The sequence below is a fragment of the Dendrobates tinctorius genome, unplaced genomic scaffold, assembly GCF_039654945.1.
Source record: "Dendrobates tinctorius isolate UK_male_01 unplaced genomic scaffold, ASM3965494v1 ptg000087l, whole genome shotgun sequence".
NCBI lineage: Eukaryota > Metazoa > Chordata > Amphibia > Anura > Dendrobatidae > Dendrobates > Dendrobates tinctorius.
This window is the reverse complement of record NW_027361755.1, coordinates 7,322,128-7,346,326: the sequence shown is the minus strand read 5'-3', so window position 1 is coordinate 7,346,326 and position 24,199 is coordinate 7,322,128. Positions and strand designations below refer to the sequence as shown.

Sequence of the window (24,199 nt, the reverse complement as noted above, 5' to 3'; positions counted from 1 at the left end):
ACCCTCTACAATGTCAACAGGAAATTAATAACCTTCCTCAGAAACTCAATGGGGTTATGAAGAACAACATTGGAAGTGAACTCAAGACAACTAGCACAAGTGACCATCAAATGTGGCATATACCAAGGTGATGCACTTACCCCATTGCTGTTCTGCATAGGATTGAACCCCCTCAGCCAGATAATTACTGAGTCTGGCTATGGATACAAGTTCAAGAGTGGAAGCACCATCAGCGATTTTGTGACGCAGCAGCGATATTGCTAGCGATATCGCTATGTGTGATACTTACCTCTGACCGGCTCCCCCGCTGGCTATCGCTAATCGTGCGAGATCGTCCACGTCCAATTCTTGTCAGCCGCTTCCTGCTGGGCTTCCTGCTGGCGCCGACGAGTGACGCGTGGACGCGGGCGGGAGGACGTCATCATCGCCGCGTCTGAAAGGTAAGTAACGACCGCTGCTGTGTCGCTACGTCGCTGTGAGATCTGCCTGTTTGGCAGCTCACTAGCGACCATTTAGCGATGCACTAGCGATCCTGACCAGGTCATATCGTGGTCGGGATCGCTAGTGCTTCGCTAAATGTAAAAGGGGCTTTAGTCTGTTTCAGTACGCTCCACAATCATGGGAAAGACTGCTGACGTGACAGATGTCCAGAAGGCAGTCATTGACAGACTCCACGAGGAGGGTAAGCCACAAAAGGTAATTGCTAAAGAAGATGGTTGTTCAGAGAGCTGTATCCAAGCATATTAATGGAAAGATGAGTGGAAGGAAAAGTGAGACAGAAAAACGTGTGCAAGCAACCGGGATAACTGCAGCTTTGAAAGGATTGTTAAGAAAAGGCCATTCAAAAATTGAGGGGAGATTCACAAGGAGTGGACTGCTGCTGGAGTCATTGCTTCAAGAGTCACCACTCACAGACGTATCCAGGACATGGGCTACAAATGTCATATTTCTTGTGTTAAGCCACTCATGACCAATAGATAACGCCAGAAGCGTCTTACCTGGGCCAAGGAGAAAAAGAACTGGCCTGTTGCTCAGTGGTCCAAAGTGTTGTTTTCAGATTTTTGTACTGCATTTGGAAATCAAGGTCCCAGAGTCTGGAGGAAGAGAGGAGAGGCTCACAATCCAAGCTGCTTGAGGTCTAATGCGAACTTTCCAAAATCAGTGATGGTTTGTGGAGCCATGTCATCTGCTGGTGTAGGTCCACCGTGTTTTATCAAAACCAAAGTCAGCGCAGCAGTCCACCAGGAAATGTTAGAACATTTCATGCTTCCCTCTGCCGACAAGCTTTCTGGAGATGGAAATTTCATTCTCCAGCAGGACTTGGAACCTGTCCACGCTGTCAAAAGTGATTTGCCAGCAAACTCGCCTGACCTTAACCCGGTATTGTCAAGAGGAAGATGAGAGATACCAGACCCAACAAAGCAGATGAGATAAATGCTGGTATCAAAGTAACCTGGGCTTCCATAACACCTCAGCAGTGCCAGTGACATTTAACATACGATTCCGGAAATCGCGCTGGAAATCCGCCCAACGGTGACACCCATTACGTGATAGTAGGCCAACGATGGGTCGACATGACAACCAGATGTCTTCTGTAGACCTCTATGGTTGTCAATGCCAGATTGCTATGAAAGCCACCTGGTGGTTGGTGCTCATAGCAAGCCACCAATTCTGATAAATACAGGTAATCTGATCATCGCCTGTATGTAGCACAGTCGATAGTGTTATGGCAGCTTCTAGTCTCTATTGAAGCATGCCAAAAGTTAAAAAAAAAGTTTTTAAAAATACTAAAAGTTCAAATCATCCCCCTTTCGTCTCATTCAAAATGAAACAAAAATTCAAATATACACATATTTGGTATCACTGCGTTTAGAATTGCCCGATTTATCAATATAAAAAATAATTAACCTGATCGCTAGAGACAAAAGTGCAAATAGCCAGAATTATGTTTTTATGGTTGTCGCAACATTGTACTAAAATGCAATAATGGGCAATCAATGTCAGCTTGGCACACTAAAAATAAGCCCTCACCCAACCCGAGATCATGAAAAATGGAGACGCTACGGGTATCAGAAAATGGCACAATTTTTTTTTTTTTTTTTTACAAATTTTGGTATTTATTTTCACTACTTACATAAAAAAGAACGTAGACATGTTTGGCGTCTATGAACTTGTAATGACCTGGAGAATCCTAATGTCAGTTTAGTTTTAGCATTTAGCGAACAAAGTGAAAAAAAACAACAACTGTGGGATTGAACTTTTTTTGCAATTTCACCACACTTGGAATTTTTCTCCTGTCTTCGAGTACACGACATGGTAAAACCAATGGTGTCGTTCAGAAGTACAACTTGTCCTGCAAAAAACAAGCCCTCACATGGCCACATTGATGGAAAAATAAAAAAGTTATGGCTGTGGGAAGGAGGGGAGCGAAAAATGAAAATGCAAAACTAAAAATAGCTCTGGTCATTAAGGGGTTAAGTCCTGAGAATGAAGTATAGACCATATGAATAAAGAAAGGACTGTAACATCGAGATATTGCATCCTTAAAAAAAATTAAAAAAGAGAGACAGATAAAACCATAAATATATGAGATTAGTTAACAGCAGCGGCCAGAGCTGAGCTGAAGACTCCCATCACTGCCATTTTAGTACTCCTGTGAAGCTCAGAGGTTGAGCCTAATAACAGAACGCAATTTATAATATATACTGCAATAACATGTGTGAGATAGCGCTGTTATTTAAGTAGGGGATCACTCGCTTGGCAGCCACAAAATCAGATCCGGCACAGGTTTTCCATAAACTCAGAACGGTCCATGCGGTTTTTAAAAACATCGTAAACCATGACCAGCAATATATAAACAGTATAGCGTCCATGACAGAGCTTCACTCTGTTAGCAATGTCCAATACGCAGGCTTTTCAGCCTCACAGTTATATCTCACCCCGTCAGGGTTCTCTCATGGCTGCTTCTCCATACTGCAGACATTCATTCCCTCCAGGGAACTCTCAGGCACTTGCAGCCATTAAACACAGCGTCCACACGTGCTGTCAGGCAGGAAGTCCCATCTCAGCGGGACCTTCCACAATGGACCAATCGGGTCCCAGCATTCAACCCCCTGTGACCTACCCTGGCCATATTATATGGTCCATAGCCACGCCCACCGGGTCACATGACTCTGACCTCATCACAAGTCCTTCAAGCCTTTACACACTCTTTACAATAGTGCTTTAAACACACCCCCTGGGTGGGTTTGTAGGTAACCAGGCCAGCCCATCTCTCTAGTTACCTGGAGACTTCTCCCTTACACATTGAAACACCTCAGCAGTATCACTGCTGATCAACACATAAGTCTCCATCCCAAAGCCACCCACTTTGAGATACATAACGGCCATTCAGTATTCTGCTCTTCATCCTTTCTCCTGGGACATTCACACAGCACACCCTAGCGGACTCAGTGGTTACTACACCACATACCTCCCCCCTGTTCAAACTTGTGGGGTTGAACACACAACATTACACCAGGGTCTCGCGACCGGGCACTCACTACACCTTGCCCCACAGGTCGAGAGAACCGTCTCCATCTGTCATATGGCCTTGTTCCTACGTTAGACCTCCCCCGCCTCCAGCGGTCAGAATATCGGTCATTGGCTTTGACCCTCCAGTCACAGTCTGTCTGCGTCATCAGACACTGGTTAGTCACCATCCTTTCTGTATCTAAGCATCTTGTAAGAAATGGTACCCCACCACATCTAATTTTACTTTTCAGTGCATTAACCTCACAGTTGTTTGCATCTGCTGTCTCTGTAGCAACCTCCAGTTCACACTGTAATCTACGGTGCAACGTATTGGCACGTTGAGCCTCTTTCTCTGCTTCTTCCACCTGGCGTTTCAACTGTTTCAGACGCACATTTCCCTCCGCCAGGTCTTGGTACTGTTCAAAATTATGCCTTTCATCATCCATTTGCCTTAGTACAACCTTCAGTTTTTTCTCCGTACGATGTACTTGTTTGCTAGCAGATTGTTGCACTTTAATTTCTGCATCAAGCTGTTCCTCCAGTAGTGCAACCTTTGCTTCTAAGTCCTTATTCTGGTGAACTAATTGCTGACGGGCATTCTCATTCTTCTGAGCCTTACTACGTTCTGTCTTCAGATCAGTATCCATCTGGTCAACCTGAAGTGTGGCCTTTCTCAGCTTGTCATTGGCTAATTCAACGTGGCAGTGTTCTTCCTCCACTTCTTCAAGCTGAACAATGCGAGACTCTAACCGCCTCTTTTCTTCCAAAGCCAGAGCACCTTCACCTCTGTTGTTGGCAATCACATTTTCCGGTTCATCTTTTTCCTGCTGTGTATGTATTTTAGCACACTCTGCAGCAGCAAGCTCCATCTGCAAACGAATCACTTCTGCTTCCATACTTTTCAGTTTTTTTTTTGTCTTCACACTGTTCCTCACTCAGGCCTGGCCACTGTAAGTCTTCGTCCCACTTCTACCACAGAAGACCTCTTACAGCTTTTGTTAGTACTCCTACCTCTTCTTTGAGGGACTTATTCAGGTGCCAGGTGACCTTGGAGCTCGAAGACTTCTTTCTCTAGCTCATCCAGTCTGTGCTCCCTTTCTCTCTGAGCCACAGTCACCCCTAGAGTCTGAGTCACGCCGATCATCCAAGTCAACCCTCCAGTTACCCTCTGACCATGTGTCCACTCCAGTCACCTCATCTCCCAGCCCATCATCTGTCTTGTCACGAGACGTCAGGTCCGTCAGTTGGGCAGATGTACTTCTTTTCCCGGTCAGTTCTACCTCTGACCTGTCCACGTCAGGAGGCGTCACCGTCTCAGCGTCCGCTGGCCCCACAATCGAAACGTCTCCATGGTCCGACCATATGTCATCAAACACCACAAAGTCCCGGCCCCTCTCCAAGGCATAGACTAAGTCTTGTGGTTTCCCGCCCCCTTGGCACACACCACCTTTGGTCCCCTCAAACATTACTCGGTCTACTGCATAGTTCACCGTGATCCCATGTTTACAGCGAACCCTGGCGTTTTTCTCGGTCAGAGATAAAACGAGCGGAGTTCCTGTCAGAGTTACCTGACTTTCTGAGTCCAGTCTACCAGAGACTCCTTCCCGATGCAGCATCACGGTACACACTTGTGGCCCATCATTATCCGGAAAATACATGCCGCACTCCTCAAAACTCATACACACAAACTGCGGTTCCCCAGACATACCCACTGAGGCAACCAGTGCTGCCATTTCCTGAACCACCCCAATTTGGGTCACCGCCCTCTCCCGGGACTCCACCCCCTTTTGGGCTACCACCCCGATTTGGGCCACCGCCCTTTTCGGGATTTCCCCATGTCGTTATACCGGTTTCCTTAGACCACAGTTAACACAACAGTTTGTCTCTTTTACGATACCACACAAGTCCTTGTTGGCACCACCACAGCTTCTGCTGTCACCGATCACTGACACCACCGGCTGCTATTCACACACAGCGGCTGGTGTCCTCTTCGTAACCCAGCCGAGTTACAGGAAGCCGCTTGTCCCCTTCGTAACCCCGCCGAGTTACCGGAAGCCGCTTGTCCCCTTCGTAACCCCGCCGAGTTACCGGAAGCCGCTTATCACCTTCTTGACTCCCACTGAGCCACCGCAGGCTGAGTTGAAAAAAGAAGAAAAAAAAACACACCACAAAAACTCACGTGTCCTGTCTGTGTGCAATTCAGGATGTACCGTCTCCGCCTGAGGCCGTCCAACACACAGGGCACACCGGGAGCTATTCAGGGAGCGGCCCTCCTCCCAGGGTTTCCCAACACACCAGCCTCATCAGGTCCAGGGGCTTAGTGGGTGCGCTTCAGGACATCCGTCTCCGCCTGAGACTGCCCAACACTCATGCCTCACCAGGTCCAAGGTCATACCACGTGGTCCAGGGATCCAATTCTCCTCCTAGAATCTCCCAACACTGACCCTCCAGGACCTTGCTCACTGAACCCTCCAGGTACACAGTCTATCCCACTGACCCAGATCAGTACAACACAAACACCTGTCCGTTACCTGTGTCGGTCCCACAGGTCCTCGGATACCTCTTCTCCACAGAGGCACCCTATCAATCACCAGTCTCTTTCTCACTGACCCCGGTCAGTATAACACGGTTTTCATGAACGTCACCTGCTGGCCAAGCAGGTTCTCGGACCCCTCTACAACAGAGGTGTCCTATAAGTCTCTTTCTCCTGGGGAAACGGCCGCACTGGGCTCACCGATCCAGACAGTGCCTTACTCACTAGGCCGCCCCATGGTTCCAGAACCACAGCCGGGCAGTGGCTTCCCCAACCGTCAGCTTAGCAACCGACTTTGCAGTCCTCTTCCATTGCTCCCAGCAACAAGGCTACAACAATGCCCATAGCCTTCTCCACCAAATGTGAGGTAGCGCTGTTATTTAAGTAGGGGATCACTCGCTTGGCAGCCACAAAATCACATCCGGCACAGGTTTTCCATAAACTCAGAACAGTCCATGCGGTTGATTAAACATCATAAACCATGACCAGCAATATATAAACGGCATAGCGTCCATGACAGAGCTTCACTCTGTTAGCAATGTCCAATATGCAGGCTTTTCAGCCTCACAGTTATATCTCACCCTGTCAGGGTTCTCTCATGGCTGCTTCTCCATACTGCAGACATTCATTCCCTCCAGGGAACTCTCAGGCACTTGCAGCCATTAAACACAGCGTCCACACGTGCTGTCAGGCAGGAAGCCCCATCTCAGCAGGATCTTTCACACTGGACCAATCGGGTCCCAGCATTCACCCCCCTGTGACCTACCCTGGCCACATTATATGGTCCATAGCCACGCCCACCGGGTCACATGACTGACCTCATCACAGGTCCTTTAAGCCTTTACACACTCTTTACAATAGTGCTTTAAACACACCCCCTGGGTGGGTTTGTAGGTAACCAGGCCAGCCCATCTCTCTAGTTACCTGGAGACTTCTCCCTTACACATTGAAACACCTCAGCAGTATCACTGCTGATCAACACATAAGTCTCCATCCCAAAGCCACCCACTTTGAGATACATAACGGCCATTCAGTATTCTGCCATTCATCCTTTCTCCTGGGACATCCACACAGCACCCCCTAGCGGACTCAGTGGTTACTACACCACACATGGTACTGCAGTATATAGTATGGGCGATCAGAAGATCGCAAGGTCAAGACCAGTAACAACCAGTACATAAAAAAAATAAATTCTAATCGCCCTCATTTTTTCCTAGTAATTAAAAATATAAACATATTTGGTAATGTAGCACCCATAAAAGTTCAGTTTATCAAAATATAAAATTAATTAACACGATACAGGCCATAGAGAATAAAAATCAAAACGCCTGAACTGAGTTTTTACTTTCACCACACCTCCTTAAAAAATGCAATACACAATCAAAACTTTGCAGGTATCCCAAATTGGTATCAAGAAAATTGTCAGCTCAGGGTGCAAAAAATAATATGTCACACAGCTCTACAGATGGAAAAATAAAAACGCTACATGGCTTGGATAATGGCACCACAAAAAATATACAGTTGTGGCCAAAAGTATTGACACCCCTGCAATTCTGTCAGGGGTATTCTGTCAGATAATACTCAGTTTCTTCCTGAAAATGATTGCAAACACAAATTCTTTGGTATTATCTTCATTTAATTTGTCTTAAATGAAAAAACACAAAAAGCCACAACTGTATATATTTTTTCTTTTAACATCATACCATTAATGCTGTAAAAACAAAGCCCAAAAACCTATGGTGAAATTGCATTTTTAACCATTTCAGTCCAGTTGGATTTTTTTTCGTGTTTTTCAGTACATTGGATTGTAAAATGATGGTATTACTCGTAACTACAAAAAAAAAAAGTTATGGCTCTTGGAAGGAGAGAAAAAAATAAAAATGTAAAAACAAAAATTGACTGCAATGCAAGGAGTTAAAGGGAATCTGTCACCTTTTTTTGGCCTTTCAGCTGCCGGCACAGACATCAGGGGCTTATCTACAGCATTCTGTAATGCAGTAGATAAGCCCCCGATGTAACCTGAAAGCGAAGAAAAACACGTTATATTATACTCATCAAGGTGGGCGGTCCGGTCCGATGGGTGTTGCGTCCGGTCCGACGCCTCCCTTCTTCATGCGATGATGTCCTCTTCTCCCGTCCTGAAATGGCTCCAGCCAGGTGCATTGCACTGCCCTGTTGAGGGCAGAGCAGAGTCCTGCAGTGCGCAGGCGTCGAGAGAGGTCTGGCACCTGCGCACTGCAGAATTCTGCTCTGCCCTACAGCCACTGGAGCCACTACAGGACGGGAGAAGAGGACGTCATCGCATGAAGAAGGGAGGTGTCGGCCCGGACCACAACACCCATCGGACCGGACCGCCCACCTCGGTGAGTATAATATAACGTGTTTTTCTTCTCTTTCAGGATACATCGGGGGCTTATCTACAGCATTACAGATGCATTACAGATTTCCTTTTCTTTTGCACGTTTGTCACACTTAAATGTTTCAGACAGGTCACTGATCCCTCAGTGACCTGCCTCCTATTTTACAAGCTGAATATAGTATGTTTTAAAAAAAAAAAAAAACTCATTCAGCAGGCAGGGGCCTGCGCTGTACCATGATCACATCTATAATGTCTATTTTATTATTTTACTAGCTGAAGAGCCCGGCGTTACCTGGGCATAGTAACCAAATGTGGTTAGTTACAACAAATTATAATGATTATATTGCACATGAAAACCGTGCATCTAATCCTATCCTGTGTGATACTGACTGCTGAGCTGTGTATCTAATCCTATTCTGTTTGATACTGTCTGCTGAGCCGTGTATCTAATACTATTGTGTGTGATACTGTGTGCTGAGCTGCGTATCTAATCCTCTCCTGTGTGATACTGACTGCTGAGCTGTGTATCTAATCCTATCCTGTGTGATACTGCCTGCTGAGCCGTGTATCTAATCCTATCCTGTGTGATACTGGGCTCCCCCTGCAGTCTGTGTCAGAGGGTGGTCTGTGTTGGCACGGTAATAAATTCTGTTATTTCCAGCTTTACAGAAGGACGATAACACCATAGAAATGATAAGAATAATAGGCCTCAGTTTCCACAACTGTCTACAAAGAAAACTGTTGCTGATAGCAACCAATCACAGCTCATTTTTCATCTTTTAAACAGCTCTGGGACAGCGTGGCGAGTTTTGAGTGGCGACTTTTGTGCTTCGACTTTTATGTGGCGAGATGTGTGCAGAGGGTGGTATATGTGTTGAAGTACGTGGTAGTGTGTGGCGCATTTTGTGTGTTCATATCCCCGTGTGTGGTGAGTATCCCATGTCAGGGCCCCCCCTTAGCAACTGTACGGAATATACTGTTTGACGCCATCGCTCTCATTCTTTAAGTCCCCCTTGTTCACATCTGGCAGCTGTCAATTTGCTTCCAACACTTTTCCTTTCACTTTTTCCCCATTATGTAGATAGGGGCAAAATTGTTTGGTGAATTGGAACACGCGGGGTTAAAATCTTGCCTCACAACATAGCCTATGACGCTCTCGGGGTCCAGACGTGTGACTGTGCCAAATTTTGTGGTTGTAGCTGCGACGGTGCGGATGCCAATCCCGGACATGACATACATACATACATACACATACATACATACATACACACACACACACACACACCCACATTGAGCTTTATATATTAGATTTGTGAGAGAAATTCATTCAGAAAATAAAAAAAAAAAATATTTCTCAAAAAGCTGCCAGCAATCCGATAGAAGCTACTGTGCAGGCGCTGCCAGCGCCATTTTGGTGGAGACAAGTTTTTTACCTCTAGCAAAATAGTAATGGCAGCGCCTGTGCAATAGCATATATCGGATCGCCGATAGATACTACTGCGCCGGCATGGCCGGCGCTATTTTGAGAGGTAATTTTTTTTCTGAATACATTTATATCATCAAATAAAATAATTAAATTGATATTTTAAATGCAGTCATGCTACAGCGCAGGCGCCGCAGCCTGCCTGCTGAATGTGATGGATCAGTGACTTGCCATAAGCAATCTGTATGAATATATAAACTAAAATAATTTGATCAGTAAACAACGTAATGAGAATAAAAAAAAAATCTAAAATTAACTTATTTGGCGGCCGCAACATTGCAATAAAATGCAACAAGAGGCAATCAAAACATCACATTTACCCAAAATGGTATCAGTCAGAACATCTGCTCAGGGCGCAGAAAATAAGCCCTCTCTCGGCCTCATATCCTGAAAATTTAAAGTGTTACGAGTCTGGTAAAATGGTGAAACAAAGTTTTTGTATTTTAGTTTTTTATTTCTGAATTTTTTCACCATTAAAAAATTTCAAACACTACATGTTTGGTATCCATGTAATCACGCTGACGTGGAGAATCATATTGCCTCGTCAGTTTTATCATATAGTGAACATGGTAAATAAAAAAAAAATTACACTTTTCTTTTGCACTTTCAACGCACTTGGAATTGTTTTCCTGCTTTCCGGTACATCACATGATAAAATGAACGATGTCATTCAAAAGTATATCTCGCCTCACAATAAACAAGCCCTCATATGGTTATGGGGACAAAAAAATAAATAAGTAAATAAATAAAAGTTATGGATCTTGGAAGAAGAAGGAGAAAAAAACCCAGAAAATTGCCTGGAAGTGAAAATTGTGTGGTCATTGGACATTGCAGTGGGCGAAGTTCTGGATGACTGTGCAAGCAAAATTATGGCTGCCTTTTGTCACACCTGTGTAACATGTTACAAATCCTGCAAACATTACACAGCAAACACATTGGAAAATGGCTTGTGTTTGTTATTAACTGCAAGATATCCACGTTTTCGATTGAGGCACAGCCACACCTCACCCTAAGTGGTTAATTTTAAAAAATAATCCATTTTGTGCATCTTAGGATTGTTTTTATAGCAATTGCAAGGATTTCTGCAAGGTCCATGGAGATGAATGGCAATGGCAAACATTTCTTCATGAAAAGCCGGATTACTTACCGGTAATGCCCTTTTAGTGAGTCCACAACAGCATCCTCTGGAGAGAGGGATCCGCCCCATAGGAACAGGAAACCTACAGAAAATAAAAGGGGGAGGTCCGCCTCTCCTCCTCAGTTGAATTTCAGAGTACCAGGAGGACCGCCAGGTATTAGGCAAAATACTACCATTTCATGTTTAAACTTATTTACTCTATATTTAAGGAACGCATTCTAATAGTACGTGCAATATTTAATTTTAGGGAGGGAAGTGAGCGGGTGCTGTCGTGGACTCACTAAAGGGGCGTTACCGGTAAGTAAACCGGCTTTGTACCCTTCGCCATGACAGCACACACTGGAGAGATTTCCAGAGACCATCACCTGGGAAGGACTACAATGCCAAGGACAGTCCTGCCAAAGTCTAGGTCAGAAGTTGACGAGAGGTCAAGCCTATAGTGATGATAGAAGGTAGAAGGAGCTGACCACGTTGCCGCCTTACATATATGGCTTCAATTGGAACATCTCTCCTCTCAGCCCAGGAGGATGCCATTGCTCTACTAGAATATGCTTTGATGCTCTCTGGAGGATTTTCATTTCTCGCGGAGTAAGCCAATTGGATGGCGTCCCTGATCCATTGGGATAAGGTGCTCTTCATGATTCCATACCCCTTCTTGCAGCCCTGAAAGGATATGAACAGAGCCCTACACTGCCTCCAACTCCTAGACCTTTCGATGTATTTTATTACTATTCTCCTAACATCCAGGGTGTGAAATTTCTGTTCCTCAGGAGTGGAGGGATCGCTAAAGAAAGTGGGGAGAAGTATCTCTTGTGATCTTTGGAATTTTCCTGATACCTTAGGAAGGTACGAGGGGCCTAGTCTTAAAACCAACCTATCCTGAAATATTAGTAGGAAAGTTGGATCTAGGGAAAGGGCTTGAATGTCACTAACTCTCCTAGCAGATGTTAGTGCTACTAAAAGAGCTGTTTTGAGTGACAAGTATTTAGGAGATACTGTATATATTGGCTGAAAGGGGGGTCCTGTTACGGCATCTAGGACCAGGTTTAAGTCCCAAGGAGGGACCCTGGATATGTGAAAAGGAGTAATCCGTTCACAAGCCCTGATAAATTGGGACACCCATTTATTTCCTGCTATATTATGGCCATAGAGGGCCTCTAGTGCTGATACGTGGACCTTTAACGTATTCACTGATAGACCCAGTTGTTTCCCTCTTTGTAGAAATTCCAAGATAGGCACTATCGGAACTTCGGTAGGATTAGAGGTTGAATAGAACTGCAGGAATTTTTTCCATATTTTAGTGTAAATTTTGGTGGTAGACTGCTTCCTGCTCTGCAGGAGCGTACCTATTAGACTTTACGAGAATCCCCTTAATATTAGTAGCTGCCTCTAAAATTCCAAGCCGTCAAGTGTAGGCTGTCCACTTGAGAGTGGAAAAAAGGGCCTTGGAAGAGTAGGTTGGGGATCGAAGGGAGGACCCAGGGGTCTGATATCTACATGGTTTGTAGCCATGAGAACCACGGTCTCTTGGGCCATAACGGTGCTATTAATATTATCCTCGCCCTGTCCTCTCTGATTTTCCGAATAACTTGTGGTAGTAGAATTATCGGAGGGAAGGCATATGCCAGGTTGAATTGCCATGGAACCTGAAGGGCGTCCAGTATGTCTGGATGATCCGCCAAGGATAGAGGCAAATTTCTGTACTTGTTTGTTCTTCTTCGCGGCAAAGAGGTCTATTTGAGGCTGCCCCCATAGAGATACTATGTCTTTGAAGATGCGATGATTTAGGCAACACTTCCCCTGCCGTAGTGTAATTCGACTTAAGAAGTCCGCTTCTTGATTGTTTTCTCCCTTGATGTGGAGGGCAGAAAGGGACAAGAAATGCTTTTTGGCCAGGATTAAGATTTTTGCTGCAGAAGACATCAGAGTCTCTAATCGGGTACCTCCTTGTATGTTTAAATATGCCACTGAGGTGGTGTTTTCTGATAAAATCCTGACATGTTTTCCACGAAGCTGTGGAAGAAAATGATGTAAAGCATAATCTACCGCACTTAGCTCTTTTAAGTTAGATGAATATTGGATTTCCTCTTTATTCCACCTCCCCTAACAGACGCTATTCCCCATATGGGCTCACCAACCATGGGGGCTAGCGTCGGTAGTTAAAGTATGGATTGGTGATATTACCCATGGAACTCCCCGGGGCAAATGGTTACTATCTAGCCACCATACTAGGAGAAGTCAAGACTTCCTTGGATAAGGTTATCTTCTCGAGGTGACCGCAAAGCCATCTTTCCTCTTGGAGAATGTGATGTTGCAGTGTGCGGATGTGATATTGGGCCCACTGAATTGACGGGGTAAAAGAGGTGAGGGACCCCAACAGTGACATTGCTTCTCTCAGAGACATGCGTGGTCTGTCCATTGCTGCTCTAACCTTGTTTTTAATGAGCAATATCTTTACCTGAGGAAGTAGACACCTTTGGGTCGTGGAGTCTAACTGGAACCCTAAAAACATCTGGAGGGAAAGTGGGATAAGTCTGGACTTCTGGAAGTTGATGATCCAGCCTAGATCCTGCCAAGATGAGACTGTGCCAGCCAAACGTCTAGCACACTGGGCAGTCGAGTTCCCAACATCTAAGAAGTCACCAAGGTAAGACACAATTATACAGTCTTTTTGAAGAAGATAAGCCATCACCTCCAACATCACTTTGGTGAAGATTCTCGGTGCTGTGGAGAGACCAAAGGCATTGCCGTATACTGGAAGTGATGGATTTCGAATGCCACTGCGACCCTGAGATATCTTTAGTATCTGTCATGGCTAGAAAGATGATAATATGCATCTTTTAGGGCAGTGCCCACCATCATGCAGATTGGGAAGAGGAGCCTAATGGTGGACCTGATTGATTCCATTTTAAATTTATAATTTTGAATAAACGTATTAAGCTTTTTCAGATTTATGATTGTTCTAAACAAACCATCGGGCTTGGGAATTAGAAATAAAGGAGAGTAGAATCCTCTACCTTCTTGCCCCTCTGGGACTTTTACTAAGACCCTCCTGGACAATAGGCTCCGAATTTCCATTTCAAGGGCTTTTTGTTGTATTGGCGAGTGGAGGGATGTTACAATAAATGAGTCACGGGGAATACGAAGGAATTCTAATTTTATTCCTTCCTTGATTATATTTAAAATCCACGAGCTAGATGTTATTCTGTCCCATTTCGGAAAAAAAAAATGTCAGTCTACCACCTACTGCGGGCACTGGTTGTTCAGTATTTATTTTCTTTTCGGAATCCTGAACCTCTAAACATGGTACCCCTTTGGTTTTGCTCCTTTGTGACCCATCTCGTTGATCTTTCCATTTGTTTCCTCTTACCAAATGGCCGCCTTTTAAAAGCTCCCCTGTAGAAAGGGATAGAAGAGTCAGGGAAAGCCATTTTCCTTTCTTTTGCTTTGGTGAGTATGTCGTCTAGGGTTTTCCCAAAGAGAAACTCACGCTCACATGGGATAGCGCAGATTTTAGATTTCGACTGCGTGTCCCCCTTCCAACTTTTCATCCATAATGCCTGCCTGGCATTATTCACAAGACCTGCAGACCTTGCTGCTAGGCGTAGTGAGTCCACTGATGCATTGGCCATGAAGGCTGCTGCCCCTCTAATTAAAGGAATAGAAGCCCACAGCTTTTCCCTACAAACTTTCTGCTCAATCTGTTGATCCAACTGGTCAATTCAAACGAGCATTGATCTGGTGGTGCATGTACTGGCCACTGCTGGTTTGAAAATGCCCGTAGTTGTCTCCCATGACCTTTTTAATGATGATTCTGCTTTACGGTCTAGTGGATCAGAGGGTTTGTTTGCATCTTCTACTGGAAGAGAAGATTGTTTAGAGGTAGAGGCAACAGCTGCGTCCACCTTAGGGATTTTAGTCCATTTTAGCAGCTCTCTGTCAATAAAGGGGTATTTCCTTCTTGAGGCCAATGGGAGGAAACTTATCTGGTCTTGCTTCTCCCATTCCCTTTTAATCAGGGCCTTAATTACCGGATTTACTGGAAAAGCTCTCCTTTTTCTCTCTGCCAAATCCACAAACATATCTTGCGTGGTTTGAGCGCCCTTTGTCTCCTCACATCCCATAGTGTTTCTTACAGATTTCACTAAGTTATCCACTCTATCCAGGGGAAACATGATCGTCCCTCAATTTCTGATGACGATGATGATGATGTGAGTGAGGCGTCTGAGGCTATCTCCTGTTCCTCCTCGGATTCCGAGCTGGAAGCTGCTGTTTTTTTGCTTTTATCCTCTGGGGGGTGTATTAGTATAGGCAATGGCGTGTAACTCTTCTCTAATTATAGCCCATATGTCCTTAGTTGACACTGCGGCCCCCTGCCTGGTCTCGTTAATGCATTGCTTACAAAGCTTTTTGGGGTAGGAATCAGGGAGAGGTTGAGTACATAAAGCACATTCCTTATGTTTCGATTTTTTTCTTGGCCTGAAAGAGGGGGAGACATGGTGAGAAAAAAGGGTGTCAGCTTAATAGGCAGAGTTTTGTACACTCACTCAGTGAAGCTTATCGGTACCGGATCAGACGGCTGAGGTACAATCCTGGACCTTGAGTCTGCTGCGTCACCTTTCCGAGTGGTATCCGTGGTTCCTCTGCCGGAGCGGTCCCGGGAGGTGCTGGAGCAGTCCCGGGAGGTGCCGCTGCCCGCAGAGTCCTCTGCTGGAGGATGCGTGTCCTGTCCTGGGGATGACATGATTTCACCGCCGACTGCCAGGGGTGCTCCGTTTAAATAGAGGAATTTTTTTTCCTGCCCCCCCGACCCGGAAGTCCCTTCTAGTTCCAGGTCATTAGCAGCGGTGCTTCGCGCCTGTGCAGTAGCGCTTCGCTGCACCGCCTGTACCCCTGCCTTTGTGCCCCGGAAGCTCATCTTTCACTTCCGGGGCACGAGTGTCTGCGTCGGGCAGCGCATGCACGGTCCTGGCTTCATGCACCAGGCCGCGTCCATCAGACCTCTGGAAAGCTGCCCCTCCGCTGCGACCGTCCACCATCGTCGCTCACAACTGCCCGGGTGCTCACCGCGGTGGCCCCTCCACGTGCCTGCTCTGTCCCTGGGCCGCCGTTGAATTTATGCAGTAGCTGTCCCGCAGCTCCATGTGACCCACGGTGTGCTCCTGAGTGAGACCGGGTGGCCCTCCCCGGACCTGGTCATCACTCCATCCATCCAGACGAGGAGGGAGCTATCTAACAAACTCCCCCGATGCTGCTTTTGGACCGCAGCCCCTGCTGTTCCCGCAGATACTGCACAGGCGGCATGCGCTGGCCCAGGTATGTTCTCTGTAGGAGTTTCTTCCTGTGGTTCCCATAGGAACAGGAAACCAACTGAGGAGAGGCGGACAGCCCCCTTTTATGTTCTATAGGTTTCCTGTTCTTATGGGGCAGATCCCTCTCTCCAGTGGGTGCTGTTGTGGCGAAGGGTAAAATCTGTGCTGTGCGGACATACTCTGACAGGCTGGTTATCAGGAATGAGTATTCCTAGGAACATTTCTTGATAATTATCCAATGTAAACAGGCGGGAAGCTTACATGCAGCCGTTCGGCGCTCATTTACCGGCACAAAATGCCGCAGCAATGTCTTGCTTGGACCTGTGGAGCATATTTTAGAAATGTATCTATCTAGCTTTTTAATTTATACAGCTAAAGTTTATGATCTGCAACACTTAGACAAGTTTGGGAACAGACACAAAAGTCACTTGTTCGCTCGCTTAAAGGTTGGTATTGTCTCAGCATCCGCACTGCCACAACTCCCATTTCTTGTCATGTTTTTCTACTTTTTGCTGCTCATGCACTGTTCCTTCAGTAAAACCTCATGTTGACCAGACTGTTTCTTCATAAAGGACGTTGAGAGCACAAACCATCAGAGATTTGCTTTTATTTCTTTATTTTTTAAAGCTACGAGCTATTAAATCTCCATTTTTCTTTATTTCCTATCCATGGTACAGAGAAGAAATATGATTTTCACTTCCAGAATTGATTTACGTCTAGCAGAAAGGAAGACGTAGAACATTGCTTCTTATTTACCAGTAAGTGCTTTTGAATTCTAGGTAAATAGTGAGGTATTCTTTACCTAGTGCTCTTCTGCGAAGGGCGCAATGCTTGGCTGCTCAGCTAACAGGCTAATGATGAGTTGTTCCAGAATGCCTGCCTATTACTAAAATGCATTATTACCATACTATTTTTACACTAAGGATTCAAAGTAATATGCTGCTATAGCCAAGACAAAGCCTTCTTCTGCAGCCCGCAATAACAATGGCAAGAATACAGAAAGACAAAAGCTAGGCAGTGTTTTATCTGTCTTTCTAGGTACAGATCTAAAGTCTGACAAAAGGACTGGGTAATTGATAACGTTTTGGAGTGTTTAAGCATATACTGCAGGCACAATATCATATGTCCTAAAAATAAAAGACGTATATAGCCAAATAATATAACAAATATCTCAATTTTTATTAGTAATCAGTTAAACAAAGTTTCAACATAATAAAAAAAATTGCACTAGGAGGCAACAAAGTCATGATTTATGAAGATGATACATTATTGTGGAGTTTGCAATAGAGGTTATGTAAAAAAAAAAATAAGTGAAAGCAAGGAAAAAAATGTACTACAAAATTAGATCAGTAATTGATGAGTTGTTCTGAATTCATAAATGATAATAAATATAATAGGTAATTATAACCAATTCATTAAACAAATCCAAAAGTGCTTGATCAAGGTTATTAAATAGTAATAAACCAGTTGATTTGATCAAAAGTCGTGATTACAGAGGCCACTGAAGTATATATAATAAGATAACAAGGAACACAGGAGGCATTCAAAAATCATAATAAATCTAATAAATCATTATGTCCATTTCATTAAAGAAGTTAAAACATACCAGTAAAAAATAAAATATAAATAGGTCACTAAATTTGACAGAATTCAAAGGAATGAAATGAGAATCAATGGGTCATAGAATGCTAAAAAGTAGGTTTCCACCCACCCAAAAGGCCTAAGGCCCATAAGGGGGTTAATAGCATGCAGTTTATTTCTAATTTCTAGATTTCTGAAATATATTACGTGGTGCATCCTAATGAAGCCACATATGTGTATAAACAATATATTACCTCCCAAGTATATACGGTATTTCTATATCCTTAACAAAATGATACAACGAAAGAAATGATAACGTGCACAAGTTGGTATGTGTGCAATGTCTAAAGCATAATATAAAAATAATAATAAATTTTATTTCTATAGCGCCAACAAATTCCGCAGCACTTTACATTTCAGAGGGGATTTGTACAGACAATAGACATTACAGAATAACAATAATCACATAGATCATAACAGATACCAAGAGGAATGAGGGCCCTGCTCGCAAGCTTACAGTCTATGAGGAAAAAAGGGGAGACACGAAAGGTGGGTGGTAACAGTTGCCCTGATTGTATGGACCAGCCATAATGTTAAGTGGGTAACAGTACAGACACAGAGGGCTAATGGATGCATAAAGCATGTGGGAACATGATTATGGTAAAACTTTTGCCTGTGCCACACAGGGATAGATTAGGTTAATGTGTTGAGGCAATAGGCAAGTCTGAATAAATGCGTTTTCAGGGCACGCTTAAAATTGTGGGGATTGGGGACTAATCGTATTGACCTGGGAAGTGCATTCCAAAGAATTGGCGCAGCACGTGTAAAGTCTTGGAGACGGGAGTGGGAGGTTCTGATTATTGAGGATGCTAACCTCAGGTCATCAGCAGAACGGAGAACGCGGGTAGGGTGGTATACTGAAACAAGGGAGGAGATGTAGGGTGGTGCTGAGCCATGGAGGGCTTTGTGGGTGAGGGTAATAAGTTTATACTGAATTCTGGAGTGGATGGGTAGCCAGTGTAATGACTGGCACAAGGTAGAGGCATCGGTGTAACAATTGGTGAGGAATATGATCCTGGCTGCAGCATTCAAGACAGATTGGAGAGGGGAGAGTTTGGTAAGAGGGACACCGATTAGAAGAGAGTTACAATAGTCGAGACGAGAATGAATAAGAGAAACAGTAAGTTTTTGCAGAGTCAAAAGTAAGAAAAGGTCGAATTCTAGAAATGTTTTTGAGGTGCAGATGACAAGAGCGAGCCAGTGATCAAATGTGGGGGGCAAAGGAAAGCTTGGAGTCAAGTATGACCCCAAGACAGCGGGCATGTTGCTGGGGAGTAATAGTGGAACCATACACAGAAATGGCAATGTCAGGTATAGGTACATTAGTAGAGGGAGGAAACACAAGGAGTTCAGTCTTTGACAGGTTCAGTTTCAGATATAGTGAGGACATGATGTTAGACACAGCGTTCAGACAATTGCCCTTGTTTTCTAGAAAGGCTGGCGTGATGTCAGGAGAAGAAGCGTATAATTGGGTGTCATCAGCATAGAGATGGTACTGGAAACCAAATCTACTGATTGTTTGACCAATAGGGGCAGTGTACAAGGAGAAGAGGAGGGGGCCTAGAACCGATCCCTGAGGAACCCCAACAGTAAGGGGAAGGTGAGGAGGAGGAGGAGGAGGAACCAGCAAAAAATACAGTAAAGGAGCAGTCAGAGAGATAGGAGAACCAGGAGAGAACGGTGTCCTTGAGGCCAATGGAACAGAGCATAGTGAGGAGGAGCTGATGATCCACAGTGTCGAATGCTGCAGAGAGATCCAAGAGAATTAGCATGGAGTAGTGACCATTTGATTTAGCTGTTAGTAGATCATTAGAGACTTTAGTGAGGGCAGTTTCAGTAGAGTGTAAAGAGCGGAAACCAGACTGGAGAGGGTCAAGAAGAGAGTTATCAAAGAGATAGCGGATAAGATGGGAGTGGACCAGGCGTTCCAGGAGTTTAGAGATGAAGGGAAGACTAGAGACAGGTCTATAGTTAGCGGCACAGTTTTGGTCGAGGGATGGTTTTTTAAGTAGTGGATGTATGATGGCATGCTTAAATGAGGAGGGAAAGATACCAGAAGAGAGAGAGAGGTTAAATATTTTAGTTAGGTGAGGGGTGACAGCAGGGGAAAGAGACTGGAGGAGATGTGACGGAAATGGGTCACTGATGCAAGTGGTTGGGCGAGAAGATGCAAGGAGCCTGCTTACTACTTCTTCTGTGACTGGTTCAAAATCAGAGAGTGAGCTAGATGCAGTGGGGAAGGGAGGACAGTGCATGGTATGAGGTGATTGGGAGATAATTTTCTGTCGAATCTGGTCAATTTTTTCTTTGAAGTAATTGGCCAGATCGTCAGCTCGGAGCTCCGTGGTTGGGGCTTGTACTCTTGGGTTGAGTAGAGAATAAAAGTGTCAAAGAGACGTTTAGGGTTATTGGACAGTGAGGTGATGAGGGTGTTGAAATTGGTTTGTTTGGAGAGGTGAAGGGCAGTGTTGTATGTTCCAAGCATAAACTTATAATGGATGAAATCTCCGTGTAGATTGGATTTTCTCCACAGACATTCGGCGCACCTGGAGCACCACTGCAGGAAACATTGTGGCTACATCACAGACAAAATCCAAGAAAAAAACTAAATGATCATAAACACTGTAGTAATATTAGTAGTACATGTAAGTAACATAGGCTTTGCAGCCCCCATTTCTGAGCTAGGCACTTCATCTACATACAGTAGCTTCCCATGGGCAGGTGTCCAAGCAGTTGGGCCTGGGTCCTGCTCTTCCTTTATTCACATAAGGTGAGGATTTAGTTCCAGAGATAAGATAGGAGCATCCCGATTGGGTACACCTTGTCACGGTGGAATGGCTTTTATGATTTTGGATGAAAATAGTGATACCTAAGCCCCCTATGTTATTTACATGTACTATTACTGTTTACTTACTATAGGGTATATACTGATTTTGTTTTTTTGGGGAGGTTTAATCTAAATATTATTCATGTTTAATGTCTTCTTCTTCACTGTTTTATGTTGCAGCTGTACGTCTCTTTTGTAATGATTTTATGGGACAAAACATCTATTTGTAAATGAAGAAAAAGCACCACAAGCAGTATAAATGAAAAGGCTATGAATGAAACGTGTTGCACGTCTGCTCTGCACATTTCTGAATACAGGGCATTTTTCTCTTATAACAAGGATCATTGTTAATCAGGTCCTCAACATCTAATTTATTATTGTCAGAGATGTGGGGATACACTGGTGTCACTCGTACATGAATTTCAATGACCAAAAGTAATCTAGGGTCCAGCTGCCTTTTAAAAAAAAAAAAAATCTATATTCCACCATGTAAGGCTAGTTTCACACTAGCATTTGGAGGCGCAGCGCACGCTCGGCGTGATGCTCCGCCTCCTGCCACACCTCCTTCGGTCAGCTCCGCCTATGGGCGCATGATGCTGCATGCGACCTGTGTACCCTATGTTTACCATTGGGTACACAGGCCGTGCACAGGTATGCTTTTGCCGGCGCATGCGTCCTTTTGACGCTGCGCCGACCAGCGCCAAACGCACCGTGTTGCATTTTGGTGCGCTCAGCGCACCGTCAAAAGGATGCATGCGCCGTAAAACGCATACCTGCACACGGCCTGCGTACCCAATGCTACAGATAGGCTGAGCGGCTGGGAGGAGGCGCGGCCGGGGGCGGAGCTTACCGGCGGCCGTGTGCAGACCGACGCAGGTCAGCGAAACGCTAGTGTGAAACTAGCCTAAGAAATGATTGCAAGCCATGAGCCTTTGTGAGCGCAGGCTTTTACTCTGCTGAAGGGACCCCTCTGCACATTGAAAGAGCTCGGCGATGAAGCACTAAGGTAATACTTGTTTGCTGCTGGCCTGCTCGCCTGTGTCCCTCATTCCACACAAAACTCTGTCCTTTCTGTTTCTCTCCAGATCTGTCGCCAGTGCTGTACACTGTGGACGGAAGAGGCCAGGCACACAGAAAGGAAACGAGATCTGGATAACAGACCATGGCATCAATGGGCCTACAAATGACTGCATTCATTATTGCACTGATCGCAATGTGTGGGGTCATTGCAGCAACCCTGCTACCAAACTGGAAGATAAATGCCGACACGGGGGCAAACATTGTTACTGCTGTCATACAAATGCAAGGTCTGTGGATGGACTGCACATGGTACAGCACTGGTATGGTTAGTTGCACTGTGAAGTATTCCATTCTATCACTCCCTCTGTATATTCAGACAGCACGGACCACAATGGTACTGTCCTGTATATTCTCATGTTTAGGGATATTTGTCTCCATTGCAGGAATGAAATGTACAAGGCTAGGTGGCGATGGTCAGACAAAAAGCAATGTAGCTTTTGCAGGAGGAACATGTTTTTTGCTAGCTGGTATTTTTGGCATGATTTCAGTGAGCTGGTACTTGAAAGAGATCATTTCAAATTTTTTGGATCCCTCTATCCCAGAGAGTATCAAACATGAGCCAGGAGGAGCAGTGTATGTAGGCTTTCTGTCTGCTGGGATGCACGTTTTATCAGGTATCATTTTCTGTGCAACCTGTACTAAAAATCAGCAGCAACGACACAACTCTCCTCCGACAAAACCAGCAGATTCAGAAGCTGAAAACAGCAATGCAGGTTATAACCTCCAAGACTACGTGTAAATGGAAACATACCAACATGTTATGCGTCTTATTTTTTATTTAATCCAATTACTATTACACAATAGAGACAATTATATTGCAATAAGTAGAAATGCACTAATATTTTATTGACATCTGTAAAGCGTTGTAGACATTCTTTTTTATATTCGTACTTATGGTTTCTATAGAAACTACAGTATGCCTCTTACACAAAAAGCTACTTTGTATTTTCTACATCTATGTCTGTAATTGGCCGTGTAGCTTTGGGTCGTACTGAACCAACAAAGGGTTAAACTAGAACTCCTAAAACACCTCTTGTGTATCCAATGTGGATAAATCGCATAGGTCATTTTCTCTAACTGCTACCATTTATATCTGCCATCCTAAGGGCTCATACTCACTTGCGAGAGACTCGCACGATTCTTGTGTGAGTCTCTCGCATGAAAACCTGGCACTGGAGTGTGTGGCTACATATAAGCCCTAAGGCAATCGCTAATGTGGAGGGGCGAGGTCAGTAATAAAAAACTACACTTACCTGGTAAAACCAATGCCACTTCTGTGCTATTTGTTGGTCTTTATTCAGGTAGGCAACTACTGGCCTCGGTAACCCATTTTTTCTAGATCTTTTTACCTATGTGTTGTGCTATTTGTACGTGTTAAGGGCATAATTGGGGATGACAATGTTGAATGTTTGCTAGATAGCCATGAGTCACAGGTAGATGCACTGAATGAATTGTGGGCCTGGATGAATGTTTGGCGATGTGATGTGATGTGATGACACACATGAATGTTTCCCTGTGGATACTAACTAGGGTGATATGAGTGTGAGTCACGGATGTTTCCTGGAATTCACATGTCATTAAAGACAAAATAAATGAAGGGACGAGGTGGTAGCTTTGAAGCTGTGTCATCAATCCACACTAAAATATTCAAAGGTTTAACCAAAAGGTGGCCACACGCTTTAGCTAGCTATCAAGTGAACACTTATTCCCCTGTCTTTAATGTGATGAAATTGGATGTCAGATGCATGTGCTCAGGACTGCCATCAGGGTATTACTGCCCTGACTGGCGTAAGGGGTCCGATGAACAGAGGGGGCCCGCATCGGGCCCTGTCTCTTCTACTCACCGGGCCCCAGTGGCAGGATTCTGCTGGTGCAGACCCGCACACCAAAAGTTAAAACTGCAGGCCTGGAGTGGGCATCTGCCATGGCGGGCCGGCAGGCCTCTACCACAAAGTGGGCCACCGGCACTTTAAATCTTCTGAGTGACGGTCCTGTGTGCACGCACTGTCTAGTTAGTACATGCGCGCAGTTGCTGCTCTTGTTAGCGCGGGCATGCATGAGACCTTGCATGCCACAGGGCCACGTTAAAAATTTGAAGAGGCCACTGTGGTGCACAGAGTCATCTCAGTAAATTAGAATAATCAACAAAAAACACCTGCAAATATTTCCTAAGCATTTAAAATTATCCCTTAGCCTGTTTCAAAAGTCTTCACAAACATAGGGAAGACTGCTGACTTGACAGATGTCCAGAAGGCAGTCATTGACACACTCCACAAGGAGGGTACTGCTGGGGGTAGCTGAGACCCCAGAGAA

The 24,199-nt window shown here is 44.8% G+C and overlaps 2 protein-coding genes across 6 annotated transcripts in view; one reads left to right on the top strand and one right to left on the bottom strand.

Annotated features, from left to right (window-relative positions):
* The window catches only part of TFB1M (transcription factor B1, mitochondrial), a 329,682-nt gene that overhangs the window by 183,360 nt on the left and 122,123 nt on the right, over positions 1–24,199 (bottom strand). The gene's annotated exons all lie outside the window — the stretch shown is intronic.
* On the top strand, positions 16,928–22,664 carry CLDN20 (claudin 20). Its single transcript, XM_073585708.1, has 2 exons — positions 16,928–17,096; positions 21,892–22,664. The coding sequence occupies exon 2, from the start codon at positions 21,969–21,971 to the stop codon at positions 22,623–22,625; it is 657 nt and encodes a 218-aa protein (XP_073441809.1). The 5' UTR covers positions 16,928–17,096; positions 21,892–21,968; the 3' UTR covers positions 22,626–22,664.